This window comes from Physeter macrocephalus, chromosome 5 (assembly GCF_002837175.3).
Source record: "Physeter macrocephalus isolate SW-GA chromosome 5, ASM283717v5, whole genome shotgun sequence".
NCBI lineage: Eukaryota > Metazoa > Chordata > Mammalia > Artiodactyla > Physeteridae > Physeter > Physeter macrocephalus.
The window spans coordinates 2,642,208-2,658,016 of NC_041218.1; the positions used below are offsets into that span (position 1 = coordinate 2,642,208).

At 46.5% G+C, this 15,809-nt stretch overlaps 1 protein-coding gene across 7 annotated transcripts in view; it reads right to left on the reverse strand.

Moving 5' to 3' along the window:
- The window catches only part of RBM33 (RNA binding motif protein 33), a 117,843-nt gene that overhangs the window by 56,452 nt on the left and 45,582 nt on the right, over nucleotides 1-15,809 (reverse strand). For all 7 annotated transcript variants that reach the window (XM_028489520.2, XM_055084723.1, XM_028489519.2 and 4 more), the window contains 2 exons: nucleotides 11,076-11,284; nucleotides 6,076-6,367 (listed from right to left, as the gene is read on the reverse strand). In XM_028489520.2, the coding sequence (XP_028345321.1) occupies nucleotides 6,076-6,367; nucleotides 11,076-11,284 (501 nt within the window). The remainder of the gene's footprint in view (nucleotides 1-6,075; nucleotides 6,368-11,075; nucleotides 11,285-15,809) is intronic.

Sequence of the window (15,809 nt, forward strand, 5' to 3'; positions counted from 1 at the left end):
GCATGCTATATCTTCCACTAAAACATCCTGCCAAATGCATCCAGTAAGATCTCAGACGGTCAGAGGCTGTGGGCTGACCCGTGGCCCTGTCGCAAATTCGTATGTTAGTCCTCACCGCGAGGACTTCGGAAAGTGACTGTATTTGGAGATGGGCCTTTAAAGAAGTGATTAAGTAAAATGAGGTCATGGGTGGGCCCTGATCCAACATGACCAATGTCCTCGTAAGAGGACGACGTCAAATCACAGACACACACAAAGGGATAACCATGTAGAACTTAGCAAGAATAATATAATCAAAGTTCTGGTAAATGAGAAACACAGAAGTGATAAAGCTTAAAAGTCAATCACAATTACTTTTTAAACAGAGTGCTAAGGATGAATTTTTTTAGTTATTATGATTACTCAAAGAATTCCGTAACTCAGCTTCTAATTGACATCACACTTCCACAGGTCCAACTGAAAGTGATACAGTGGGAGGGCCTGTGTCAATCGCCTGACCAAAGCCAAAGAGTGAGACCGAGAGAAACTTCCTTTGAGAAAATGTACAAATGGGAGAAGTCCATCCCTCTTGACAGTCTAACCTAATGAGTCAAAATTTCAAAGTAACAGTGGGTCACTGTGCAAGACAATATAAAATTTTATACAGCTAGCTAACAGGCACTGGGGTACGTGAATTATATACCTGAAGCAAAATATTAGATTGTGAAGTGGAGAAAGAAAAAACTAATACAGTATCTCTGACCTCAGAAGATTATAATGAAAGTGAGGAAGAAAAAAAACTACATAGTAAACAATATAAAGACAGTGTTTTTAAAATTAACTACCAAATAGAAAATACACAGATCTCCAAGAATATGTACCACTTATTTTTAAACTTGGGATTTAAACAGCAATTCCTATCAAATAATTCCAATATAATGAAAGGGTAAGTATTTTAAGTCTCTCTAAGTTCGGGGGGAGGGGGGAGGGCGGGAGGGGGGATAGATGAGAGCAAGAAATCCCATCATAATTAATAGATTTCTTACACAGAAGCCTTCTGATGAGTTGGCAATTTTTTTTTAATCAACTGTAAAAAGCAAGGAAAGAGAAAGAAGAGAAAAAGAACAAAAGATGACAGAAGAGAGCATCTGAGAACAGGTGTGATAGGAGCAGATCAGAAATCTAGCCAAACCCAGGGGGGGCCGTGGTCAGACTGCCAAGGTGTTTGCGAAGCATCTTTGCAGGAGTCTTATAGCCCATGACCTCGTTTGCAAGCAGAACACTTCTACTTATCTGCCTCCTTCTTCACTGTGAACAGGAGAGAATTTAAAACCTGTAATGCTAGGGCCTCCCTGGTGGCACAGTGGATAAGAATCTGCCTGCCAATGCAGGGAACACGGGTTCGAGCCCTGGTCCTGGAAGATCCCACATGCCGCGGAGCAACTAAGCCCACGTGCCACAACTACTGAGCCTGTGCTCTAGAGCCCGCGAGCCACAACTACTGAGCCCACGTGCCACAACTACTGAAGCCCAGGCGCCTAGAGCCCGTGCTCCGCAACAAGATAAGCCACCGCAATGAGAAGCCCGCACACCATAACGAAGAGTAGCCCCCGCTGGCTGCAACTAGAGAAAGCCTGCGCACAGCAACAAAGACCCAACACAGCCATGAATGAATGAATGAATAAATAAATAAATAAATAAATTTTAAAAATAAATAAGTCAAATAAAACCTGTAATGCTAACAGATTCTAGTTGAACTTTGAACTCTTTATATTTGATATTTAATATCTATTTCCCAGATTGTCCCACGAATTAATGAACTAAATTGATTCATGTTTCAATTCATTACCACAGTCCTAATACTGAAAATCTGAAAAACAAGTTAAATGTCCACCAAAACTGGTTAATTACAATACGATAGAACACTCTTCATCCTTGAAAAGAAAATATGTGCTATCAGGCAAAGGTGTGCATACATTTTTAAATTTTTTAAAAAGTTTTTTTTGTTGTTGTTTTGTGTTTTTTTTGCGGTACGCGGGCCTCTCACTGCTGTGGGCTCTCCCATTGCGGAGCACAGGCTCCGGACGCGCAGGCTCAGCGGCCATGGCCCACGGGCCCATCCGCTCCACGGCATGTGGGATCCTCCCGGACCGGGGCGCGAACCCGTGTCCCCTTCATTGGCAGGCGGACTCGCAACCACTGCGCCACCAGGGAAGCCCAAAAACAGTTTTTAAAAATACCTTTTAATTGCCTGAGGCTCTGAGAATCACGGGTTAATCTCTCTCTCAGGTACAGGAGACCACTAGACATTCAGCCTCTCTCAAGAATAACGGCAGGGCTTCCCTGGTGGCGCAGTGGTTGCGCGTCCACCTGCCAATGCAGGGGAACCGGGTTCGCGCCCCGGTCCGGGAGGATCCCACATGCCGCGGAGCGGCTGGGCCCGTGAGCCGTGGCCGCTGGGCCTGCGCGTCCGGAGCCTGTGCTCCGCAACGGGAGAGGCCACAGCAGAGGAAGGCCCGCGTACCACAAAAAAAAAAAAAAAAAAAAAAAGAATAACGGCAGCTTTCTATTTAATTAAGCCCATTCATTTAATATCGAATAAACAATTGCTTCGAAAGTGTTCTGAGTGTATACCCTGCAAAGGCAATTTCTCTCTCTCCCTGTGTCAGGGTTCTCAAGATCAAAGGTACATTAAAGAGAAGGAACGTGGGTGGGGCACTGAGTCTCCTGGCTTCACGAGGAGAACACATTTAGCTGGTTCTAAGAGTTTAAAAACTCTTGTCAGAAAGCTGATCTTGTCTTAATCAGGCACGAGCACTGGGAGGCAAGGCCTGCATTCTGTACCCATTTGGCAACCGACTCTGGCAAGGCACACTATTTTCACGCCTAGAGGACAGCTTGGGGTTTCCTTATAGCTTTCCCACTGTGTAGTTCCAACACTGTTTACTTTCATTAAGCTAAAGAAAATCTGTGCACCTTACCAACTGCCAGTTTTCCATTCAATTTTAGAAGGAAATACACAGTAACAGATGCTGACATCGGTAAAATTATTTCGACAAATTAGATTTACTGCAGTTGCATGTCTTGGGAAGCTGCTGTGGAACAGGCTTCCCCAATGAGTCGTCCTCCCCCTTCACGCAGCGTGTGCTGGTTCCCTCATCCCACAGCTGCTGAAGGAGACCCAGGCCACCAGTGCGCTGGCTGCAGGGACTACAAAGGTTAATAAGTGCAGCAGCCATACTGCCTGCCCCTGGGAGCTCAGAGCCCTGCGAGGGGGTGCGGCCAACGAGTGACTCCAGCGCAGCACGGGGACAAGGGAAAGGGCCAGGGAAGGAGGCTCCGGGACCCACAGGTACCAACCCGACTCTGACCCTCCTGGGTGTGTAAAACAAGAGCAACTCCTAGAGCCACACGCGGACTCTGACACCCACGGCCAGCAGCTGCCCTCACCGCCCTCTGCTCCAAGGCCACAGCACAGTTCATGGTGACGCCAGGCCCTGGCTTTCTCCCATACTCCAAGTCCTATCTCAGGCCTCCCTCCAACTTCTGGAACTTCCTAACCCTTTAGAATTCCAAGTTCACCATCAGCAGAACCTGTGACGGCCTCAGCTCTTCCCCTTCTTGCTCTCATGGAAATCTAACTCTCCCAAAGGACGAGGCTGATTTTCTCCCTCAGCATTCTCCGCACTGGCTTGGAGCGGGCTGGGGACCCCCCTTGGCGCCCACTCCCATTTCACACCCCAGATCTGGATCTCACGTTATGGGACAACGCAGCCCAGGAACCCTCTGCGGCCCACGCGCCGGCCACAGCACTGCTCTCTCTCGTGTCTCCGAGGTCAGCTCCTAGCTCGCCTCTGGCTCCAACACCAGCCCTGCCTCAGGTCTCGCAGCGACGCCCACGCTCCAGCGCCCACCGCCCCGGCGCCCGGCTGCCATCCTCCGTCCCAGCTCCACCACACCTGAGAGCTGGTCATTATCCACGACCTTACGCAATCTCGACGAGTCCCCCGTCTTACCACGCTACCTTCTACCTTTCCGCTCCACTTCCTCCAGGACCCCAGCTCCTCCAACTGTTGGACCCTCAAAGATCTCCTGGCCCCTTGTCACCGTACACGCCACGGCCCTTCGTTAGGAGCAAGGCGCCTTCTCTGCTGCTTTGCCAACACCTGGACTCCAGCAAGCCCAGCTCTGTCTAGGCTGCACCTGACACAGAAGGGTGAGTGTGGCTGGAGAAGAGCGTGCAAGCAGCGGCCGGGTCTCTCCGGTCAGGCCCCGCAGCTGGAGTGGGCGTCAATGCTGCCCAGCACCTCCACTCCCCGGCTTGTCTCAACAGGACACCTTCGACAACCGTGAGTACAACCATCTCCCATTTCTGTGCACCCGTTCCCCTCAAACCCACCTCAGCGAGGCACGTACTGCGACCGCTTCACCAAAACCACTCTGCCAAACCCCAAAGACCCCTCTACCGCCACGCGCAGCACGCGGCCTGAAGCCCGTCCCCGACGACCCAGCAGCAGTGGGTCGCCTGCTGCCCCAGCCTCTACACTCTTTGGGTTTCCGCCTCCCTGCGGGCCCCCGCCTGTCACGTCGAGGGCCCCAGGTTCCAGGCCTCGGTCTCCCCGACACGATGACACCTGGGTCTCCCACTGGGTGCACACTCTAGGTCCACCTCTGTGCCAACAAACCCCCACCCTGCTCTGCGCCCAGAGCCCCCGTCCCAACCCTCCCTAGTGGCTCCACGCGTGCCCCCCCAACCTGCGTCTGGCGGCGCCTCCAGCGCGGGCCTTCTGTCGTGCTGCTCCTCAAAGCCCGCGCGCCCCCAGGCGCTCTCAGGAGAAGGCAGCTCCAGCCCGCAAACGCTCGGCCCCCCGGCATCGTCCTGCCTCTTCTCCCCTCCCGTGCTCGTCCGGCCCACAGGCTCCATCTTGAATCACATCCAGCATCTGACCCCTCACCACCACCACCGCCCTGACCTGAGCCACGCCACTTGTTACCTGGCTTGCCGTGGTCACCTCCTCGCTGAATGCCTGGCCTCCAGCCCTGCCACCCTAACGAGCCCACTCTCAACACGGCAGCAAGAATAACCCTTTTAAAACATACACCAGATCACGTTATTCCTCTGCTCAAATTGCTCTAATCACAGACCGCGTCATTCGGAACAAAAGCCAAAGCTCTCAGGATGGTTCCCAGGTCTTACCTGACCCAGCTTCCGCACTTCTTTCCACCTTTATCGCTCCGTTAATGTTACAAGGTCTCTTTTTAGTTACTTGAACACAAAAGGCATAGTCTCACCAGAAGTAAGAGCCCCTGCACTTGCCGACCCCCCTGCCCGGAATATTCTCCCCCGAAACAGGCACGTCGCGTCACTCGCTCCTGGACCTTCAACTCTTCCCTTCTCAATGAAGCCGGCCCCCACCACCCCATGGCAAGCTGCAGCCCACCCCAATGCCCCCCACCTGCACGTGTGTGTCACTGTATGTTCATCCTCTAACACGCCACACAGCGTTCTTATTTTATTCCGTTTACTGCTCGCTGTCTCTGCTAGAAAGCTAGGTCACGATTGCAAAAAGCATTGTCTGTTTTGTTCCCCAATGTATCTCCAATGCCAGGGAGAGCAGGCTCGCAAGCAACACTGTGCTGAACAGATGCATGAAGACATGCTCCATGTCAACTGCTCAAAACTAGTCTCCCCGCTTCAGGAACAGGCATCTGTAACCGTAACAGAAGAGGTTATTCACTTAGAGTAACTAAAAGATGGGTCTGTACCTCTGGAACTCAAAGGAAGCACACCGAGTGGAACCTGAAGAGAACATTCACTTTGCAAACATCCCCACGTGGGAATTTATGAAAAACACGAATCAGACACTTCCACAATTACCTCTGACGCCCTTTACATTTACCGTGTCTTCTCAGTACCCGCCACCGAATGATACGAGAGACGCACGTGCTGCAGCAGACGAGCGTGGCCTGGCCAGGCAGCGCACATCTGAGTGGTGGGGGAAGAGTCAGGGAATCCACGTGGTCCTTACAGACCGGCATGTGAGAATGATCCGCCAGAGGAACCTGGAACTTTACAACAGCAATGGAGACACATACCTTGAACAGGCGTCACCACTGCCCCCTTGAAGTGGGGATTTATGTGTATGTTCTTGGGCTGCTGTGGAGTCACGGGAGGAGGGGTCATCATCGCCCTCGGGGCCTCGATCTGGGGCGGCAGGTGCATCCCTTGAGGAGGGGAGGGATGGTGCGGATGCTGCAGGGGAAGCAGAGGCTGGAGCTGCTGCTGCTGGAACAGACTTCTGATTGGCTGCTGCTGAGGCGGCGGCGGCGGCGGCGGCGGAGGGGGAGGCTGAGGCTGTGGAGGAGGAATTAACCTCGGAGAGTGCGCCTGAAAAGCACCGGAAAAGAGACACATTCACAGAGATCAACACTGAGGAGAAGAAAAAAAGCCAGTGTCTCACAGACTTCACATCGACTGAACTGTACAAGTTATGACTTAGAAATAAGTTTACAGGAACAGCTTGTGTAAAACAGCAGGACAGATACGCTGCTCGGCCTGCTCACAGTAAGGGCCACTGTCGGACAACAGGAGTCAGCCTCGGGGCCAGGAAGGAAAAACAGCAGCCCCAGAATAACACACAAGGATTCCAAAAGGAAAAAAAATACAGTTCCACCATCAAAACTGCCCACCGCGAGCCAAGCGCTGCGCTGGGGACGGAACACAAACTGCCCTGGGCTGTCCCTGCACAGCCAGCCCTGCTCCTCTTTGAGAAAGCCTAGTGAGCCAGGCAAGAACGTGCACAAACAACCCTGCTAGAAACCAGGCTGCAGAAAAGGACAAAGGGCTCCCCGAAGGGAGTTGGGGGAAGCTCCTGAGAAGACGGCATCTGAACCAGGAAGGAGGGGAAGGAGACGTGCCATGCCAGGAGGGGAACAGAATCACCTGAGAGCAGCAGAGGCAGAAACACATGCCTGCTGGGTAAACCAGGGGGAGACCATTGTGGCTACAGCCACATCTGAAGACCGGAGGACGCGAAGGTGGGAAAATACACCCTCAAGGTGGTCAAGGATCTCGGGCTGTTTCATGGAAGTCGCTGGAGAGCAGGAAACCACCACCCACGGCAACAGCTGCAGAGCACCGGGCTCTTGTGTTTTAAGCACCTACTCAAAGGTCAGTATGTGGAGTAACTGACTCACTCCCAACCACCCTATGCAGTGGGCCCCTGTTAGGACTCTCCTTTTACAAGATCAAGTGGCTGGTAAGCAGAAGAGCAGAGAATCTGATTCCACAAGTCCTGCTTGTAGCCACTAACCAAACTGGCCACACGCAGCAGTAGAGGCAGCAGGCTACTACCGACCAAAGCGTCTCGTATAATGAGCTGTTTTCCCCGGGATGACGCCAAATTACGGAGGCTTCTCAGTTGTCCCAGCATGCATGACGACGATGACTGACAGTGTGTGAGATGGACGAGGGGAAAGAGGATGGAAGAAGACAGACCATTTAACAGGCTACGGCGGGAGCTGAATGGAAGCAACGGCCGTGGTCTGAACAAGAGCAGCAGGAAGAAGGCGTTTCAAAGGAACAATGAGAATTTTGAAACCAAAGTGTACATGACCTTGTCTAACCTATCCTTCCTCAGGGAGGACTTCTCTAAAGATTCTGGAACCGACTTAAATCCGTGGATACATACATATGCTCCCAGAAACCAGTCTGTTCCCTCCTCTAACTCATGACATCTGTGATGTGCACATTTGCACACGGTGCGGGAGTCTTTTCTATCTCATTCACCACTGAATCCACACGGAGAGCACGCTGACCGAGGGACAGCTAAGCTAAATCTGAACAGAAGTGGGAATGGGCACAGTGCAGGGCCATTCACTCAAGAGCGCAAAGGATTTTTAAGGAAATCGCGTGTTTTGAACAAGGGGAATTTAGGGCCTGGGCGATACCCATGCAGAGAGGCCCAGGACAGCTAGGAAATGAAGAAACTGAGCTGGCAAGAGGCTAGGGCTACAGACCCAGACTCGTGTGGAGACAGCAGATGGCAGGAAGGACAATGCTGCCGACTGAGAGCTCTGACTAAAAAGAGGCCTGAGAACAACGCAGCCAGAGGAACAGGAGAGACGGAAGGCGCCCTGCTGGAAGAGAAGAGAGTACACCCCAAGCTCAGACACTCAAAATAAGAAGGGCTCAAGAAAGAGGAGCTCATGGGTGATGCCCAAGGTCCCAGAGTGCAGTCCAACAGGACGGACTGCAAAGGTCAGGTGGCGATTCTGGGAGCACATTCGGGAGAGGGAAAAGAACCAAGTCCAGGCAGCAAGAGGTGGACCGAGAAAATGGACACAAGCAAAGACAGTGAGCAAAGGTTATTCTTTCCAGAACTCTGAGGGTGAAGAGTCAAAGAGACAGCTCTGGGGTGGGGAGTGGCCAGGATCAAGGGTGGACAGGACACAAGTGTGAGCGAGGTTAAGGTCATTTCAGACAGCTGTCACCATTTCAGTAAACTGCAGCTTTAAAACACCACTGACTAGCAAAGATGAGCGTAAAGCATATATGCCAAAGCTCCAGGAGTGGGTTCGGTCCCAGTTCACTGGGAACCCTAGCAATCTACAGAATTCCAGAGATATGGCATCACTGTCGGAGGGACTCAGGTCAACTTACGCTTGGGCAACGTTTTTAAAGCACTCACAGATCTCCCAGTTGAGCCTCTCTGAAGGAGGCACATATGGGCACATACTTCCTCTATGCAGATAAGAAAACAGGGAGGGGCTTCCCTGGTGGCGCAGTGGTTGAGAGTCCACCTGCCGATGCAGGGGATACAAGTTCGTGCCCCGGTCCGGGAAGATCCCACGTGCCGTGGAGCGGCTGGGCCCATGAGCCATGGCCGCTGAGCCTGCACGGCTGGAGCCTGTGCTCTGCAACGGGAGAGGCCACAACAGTCAGACACCCGCGTAACGCAAAAAAAAAAACAACAAAAAACCAGCTGTGTTACTGTACATCAGCAATGAACAATCTGAAAAGGAAATTAAGAAAACAATTCCACAATTCACGATACTATCAAAAAGAATTATACATCTAGGAATAAATTTACTCAAGGAGGTGAAAGACTTGTACATGGAAACTACAAAACATTGCTGAAAGAAATTATAGAAGACCCAAACAAATGGGAAAACATCTCGTGTTCATGGATTTGAGGACTTAATCATTTTTGTTAAGATGGCAATACAGTTGGCCCTCCCTATCCACAGATTCCACATCCATGGATACATCCATGGATACACTACATATCCACTATACTTTGCCATCTTATATAAGGGACTTGAGCATCTGTGGATTTTGGTATACAAGGGAGGTCCTGGAACCAATCACCCACAGATACCAAGGGACAACTGTACTCCACAAAGTGATCTACACATCCAATGCAATTCCTATCAAAATTCCAATGATCTTATTTACGGAAATGAAAAAGCAGATCTTTAAATTATTATAGAGGCCACAACAGTGAGAGGCCCGCGTACCGCAAAAAAAAAAAAAAAAAAAAAAAAAAAAACAAAAAACAGAAAAGAAAACAGGGAGTTCAGTTACTTTTCCAGGATCATGGAGACACAATTATGCAAAAACTGGTCTCCTGTGTGGCTGGTTCTCCCCCAGGAGGCCAAAATAACGGAGTTGGCTGTTCAGTACACGGCAAGTAGAGGTTGGGGGAGAGGAGATGGGATGGAGAAGAAAAAGAAAAAAACTGAAGGGCCAGTCTTCTCGGTAACAGAGAAGCTTAAGAACAATTGTATGAGCAGACAGCAGTTATTAATATCATCAACCTCTTTATGCTGCAATCAACCCACCTACCTCTCTCCCCTGTAGGTCAAAATTAGAACTCTCATGCTAAAACAGTTAAGTCATCCTTAGAGGACAAATGTATGGATACCAAGGGGGAAAGGAGTGGGCTGGGAGGAATTGGGAGACCGGGATTGACACATTTACATTATTGATACTATGCATAAAGTAGACAACTGATGGGAACACACTGTATAGCACAGGGAACTCTACCTAATGCACTGCGGTGACCTAAATGGGAGGGAAATCCAAAAGGGAGGGGAAATCTGTACGTGTACGGCTGAGTCATTCTGTTGTGCAGTGGAGGCTAACACAGCCCTGCAAAGCAACCATACTCTAATAAAAATTAATTAAAAGTAATAATAATAATAATAATAAAACAAAACAAAAAAACAGTAAGTCATCTTTTCTACTTTGTTATTTCACAAATGAATGCCTCCTAAAACATAACATTTCTACACGGAGGCAAAGCGTGGTTTTCCCCGGCAAGGTGTGGTTTTCCCCTAAACTCAAATAATGTAGGAGGGATGTGTGTCCACAGTGTGGACACATATTTATATTAAATGAATCTGTCCTTGAAGACTGACTTCTGAAGGAAAAAGCTGTAAAATCCTGAAGCTAACTGAAGGAACAACAACAAAAAATCACTACAATTCCTGTCTTTACTCCTGAGACGTCTCATCTTTGAAAGAGAGATGAAATTCAAATGAAGTTGAAATTACAAGTACTTGATTTCTTCCTAAATTACGAAAACTTTTTATGGATATGACAATCTCCATTTTTATGGATAGGATATGATAGTTACTTGTAAGAGAAACTTCTACATTTAAGGAAAAACCTACGGTAAGCAGTGTATAAGAAAAAATATTTTATAAAATACACGATTACTGCTAGATTCTAGATGTAAGACGTTCAGTATTTTCAGAACGGTGCTCGTAGGAGCAGCACCTCTCCACAAGCAGAAGGTAAAAGCAAGGCTCCCCTGTGGTTCGGCCACTGGAGGACACCAGGTCTCCTTATCGCCTCTCTCGTTATCAGTAGTGTGCAGAGAATTAGTTTGCACTACCTGAATACTAGAGGACTGAATGTGTGTGACCATACACAAAATCATACTATAAATTACAAAGAAACTTGAGCCATTATGCCTTTTACTAAATTTTAATTTCAGACTAAGATAAATGCAAAATATGATACCCACACAAAAGCGTATTTTCATTTGTTCTAAAGTTGCAAGCTCCCACAATGAAACTATAAAACTTACCACCACAGGTGGCTGTGTGGGCAGCAGGGCGGGCCTGTGATCCTTGGCTCTTCCCCTCTCACTGTTCTCTCTCCTCTGGTCTCCCACTCCACGACACATGGACGAACCTCCTCTCCTTCCTCCCCGCCTTGAGCCGTAGCGTCCCTGTTTATGCTGTCGCTCCCTTTCTTCAAATTCAAGCAATGCAGCTTTGGCTTCTGCTGAAAGCTCTATTTGAAAAGATGCATATGTGTTAGATACCTTCGAATAGCCTAAATCAGATTTATGGGGAAAAACAGGAAAGAAATACATGACAATGAAACTTAGGAACAGCAAGTGCTTCACCCACTACAAACAACTCAACTAGTAGCATCAAGTAGGGTACAATCACAGAGACATTCAGGCCCCATGAGTGAGACCAGTTAAATGGAAGACATGCCTTTCCCTTGTAATAAAATATAAGGATCTCCTGTAAATTTTAAAGTGCTTTCATTTGTGCTGAGGGAAGCTAAAAAGAAGGAGCTGAAGTTCAACTCAACCACTGCCCTTAATCTGCTAGGCATCTTGCAGTGACGGTGGATGATGCTGGTCAAGACCTGGCTCCCCCAGTCTTAAACCAGGACACTCTTCTAAGAGGAACCACGACAAGTATTAGTTAATACACAGTGGCACAGAGACTCAAAAATGACAAATTCCTGATTGTTCTGCTTTAAAAGCAAAACTAATAAAATCACTCTCGAGTCAAATACTTAATTTCATAAAGAATGGAAACTTATTTAATACTGTCATTTCAGATTTTCAGATTTATTTTTTTAAAAATAACAACTTTACTCTGTGAAGAAAGGCTTATATCCATGCAGTCTGATAGGGAAGCTACAGCAAATGAGAGCAAAGCCAGAAAAGAAAAAACCCATTAATGCAGATATTTCTGGGACACCAGTAGGTGCTGCTCACGTCTCTGACCAATGCTCTAGGGATACAAGAAACATACAGTCTCCGGCCCTAAGAAACTTCAGTTGGCACATCATTCTGAATTCCTAGAAGAAAAATGCTAACTTATTCAAATATGGTTCCTTTATTTTAAAATATTATCTAAGTTATGATAACATATCTTCCATTAATAAATGAATACCTTCTAAAGATTTCACTGAATTCTACTAAGAAGCATTGTTATGCCCTCTTCCACAGTGAAGGGTAAATTTTAAATATTACCAGTTTATCTCCTACCTTGGATTCCATAATCATCTCCAAACTCTTCCAAAATCTCTAAGCCACATTTCATTTTCTTGAAATTGTTTCTATGGTATTCCCCTCCCCTTCAAGTGAATCTTTGACTCCGTTCAAAAGAAAATTTAATCTCTTCTTAACAAGCACAGACTTTTATTATCATCTTGACTACATGATTGGTTCACATACACATTTTATGCAGTGAATCAGCAATTATTTTGCTAGTGGTTCTAAGTGTCAAGATTAATTTCACTATCCCCAGTAATAAAATGGTTTCAAATGACATCTTTAATCAGCAAGTAAAAATGCTTTCCTCCAATTGAGACAAGCTGTCACAAAAGGTCACCAAAATATGACAGGATGGAAATTACATTTGTAACTTCAACTGAAATGTTAATTTCCCTTTAAGTGTTTTCTGAACTATGTCCATATTCCAAAGTAAAGAGATATATAGCTCAATGTAACAAGGTTTTACAGTGCTGTCCCTTTCTAAAATGTGCTTAAGAAAAACATATTTACATATATATAATTTTATAAGAGTTGAACTAATACATAATGCATTATCTATAAAACATAGTTTACTTGGCAAAATAAAAACAAATGACAGTCTGAGTTGTTTTGTTTTTTTTTTTTAACAAATAACTGAATCAAGAAATTTGTGAAAATCTTGCAAATACAAGGACCATCGTGTAAAAACTGAAGGCAGTATCCTATTGCTGGTACTAGGTGACCTTAAACTGTTTATTACTAGATGACAATATTTTTCCCAAAGATCCTTTGCCTTAAGCAAAATTAACCGAGGATATTATTTCAAGAGAACTTTATGTGGGCATAATAACAACGGTCTTCAGGCTAAAGCAGTAAAACATAATTTAACATATTACATGTGCCAATGAAACTGAGAATATGGCAAAATCTAGATGCCTCCTCATAGAGAAAGAATTGTCAAAGCCTAACTAAAATAAACATAGTCTTTCATTTATTGCTTATACTGCTTCCAAAGAGAATGTGAGGTCCACCTCCTAGGGCAAAAGAACTGGCAGCTCTGAACTGCTGTGCTGACACTTCAGGGTAACTGGTCAATGACACCCACGTTTTAGAGATGGCTTTTGACATTTCCATTCAAAATAAATCTTTCCCTTATAAATGCATGTGCTAGAAACCCTTCTCAACTGCATTCTGTGAGAGAATTAAGCCCTTTTACCCAATGGGGTCCTTTTTATGTAATGAATGAATGTATTTCCTAAGTAAGTAGTTTTGTACCATCCTTGGGAAAACTGAGAAACAGTCACATCTTCTCTAAGGTATTTAATTCCCAGAATCCTGGTTGAGGATAAAAGCTCACTACTTAAGATCGTAACTCAGGTAAAAGCCCCAAATTCCATATCTAATCCAATCTGTAATTCAAAATAGAGATCAACAACTGTGAATTAGGCTCTACAATGGTCAACACTGTCATAAATATGAATTAGTGTTCTTCATATTTAAGGATGACATCATATATTTGAATGTAAAGAAGACTAAAAGTGACCAAATGCCCTTCCAGATTTTGAAAAGAACTCACTAGTCCACATGCAGATGGAAGGGTCAGAAATGGGGGATGCCAGACCATCATTTCATTCTTCTTTTTAGAGTGGAGTGTTCTTAACATTAATCAATGATATCACAAAATAATTGTTTTTATTTGTATTCAGAATGTTAAAAGACGTCATTTGTCAAGAAACACATATCATATGAGACGACATACATACTCTGGTAGCAAGGTATTTTAATCCCATTACAAAGAGTAGGTAAGCAGCTTTATACAATCAAATAAGTGCAAGCATCTGTATACAGAACCTGAAACTGATATTTCTATCACCAGGAGTATACAAAGTGATGAGTACAAATTTATGTGCATTTCTAGTATACCAAATACTGTAGTAGCTTCTCTTTCTCACTGAATATTCTTCTTCTATATAAAATTAACCTTTGGGCTTCCCTGGTGGTGCAGTGGTTGAGAATCTGCCTGCCAATGCAGGGGACACGGGTTCGAGCCCTGGTCTGGGAAGATCCCACATGCCGCGGAGCAACTGGGCCCGTGAGCCACAATTACTGAGCCTGCGCGTCTGGAGCCTGTGCTCCGCGACGAGAGGCCGCGATAGTGAGAGGCCCGCGCACCGCGATGAAGGGTGGCCCCTGCTCGCCCCAACTAGAGAAAGCCCTCGCGCAGAAACAAAGACCCAACACAGCCAAAAATAAATAAATAAATAAATGTGGGGTTAAAAAAAAAAATTAACCTTTTGTTGGGGGGGAGGGGTCTTAAGGAAATAAGGGAGCTCACTGCTTTAGGAAACCAATCTCTAAAATGAACAGAAAAATCGTTTTTGTACTGGGAATAATCCTAACTTTTCAGTTACTAGAAAACTCATGTTTTCAAACACTAAGCTGTCTTAAGTTAGGGCTTACAAATAGGGAACAGAGAAAGATAACTTTTAAGTATCATTTTTACTTGCCCTATTATCTAGCCAAAGAATCATATTCTGCAAAAATACATTTAAAGCCTTTTTTCTTAACGTTTAAAAAAAATGGTAAATGGTCCAACTGTTTATGCTTCAGACACTCTGCCTCTAAGAACCCCAGGCCCTCTCTGCCCATATGTAAAGGGCCAACCTGCCCATCACTACCCCCCTTCCACCCTCCGGTCTCAGGATGACATGACTATAGCAACTGAGAAATGTCTTAAAAAGAAAAAAAAAAAAAAGGTTCGATACAAATTCTTTTCAGTAAAGGAAGTACAAATGGCCCTGAAAAGAATGAAATGAGGCAAAGATCCTGAAAAGAAAGAGATGCAGGAATGAAACAAGTACAATTTATGAACACAGGCAAGCTGGACATTTCAGAACACGTCAGTGCTTGGGTCAAGGTAAAGTGAAAAGAGATGAGAAGACCGTAGCTGAGGACCAGGGGACGGGAGAAGCCAAGGGCACTGAGGATGCGGGGAGGGTGATCCATGAAATGCACCAGCGCCCATAAGGAGCTGGCTGCAGAGAGGGAAGGCCACCATTCCTGATGGTGTCTGTGAAGTGATTTCACATCCTTAGAACGTGTAGCTATCCCAGTTTTTAAGATTTGACACATATGTTCCCCAATTTATGTAACAAAGCCACAGCCCAGCTACACAGAAGCAGAAAAGGGATGATTCACCACCACCACCCACCCCACATGGCACCCTCCTTCCCTAATAAGCCGCTGCCCATTGCCCTCTGGTGTTCAGCCAGGGGCGCCATCTTTCCTTTGTTCATCTTATCCCAGCCCAAGATTGAGATGTGTATCTATTCCAATAAGCTTGTTCTGTAATGTTACCAATTACTCCTGCTGACGGATACTTCTGGTCTTTTCATCCCCGTTTTAAGACCTTTTTTGTTGTTTGTTTGTTTTTTTTTTTGCGGTATGCGGGCCTCTCACTGCTGCAGCCTCTCCCGTTGAGGAGCACAGGCTCCAGACGCGCAGGCTCAGCGGCCATGGCTCACGGGCCCAGCCGCTCCG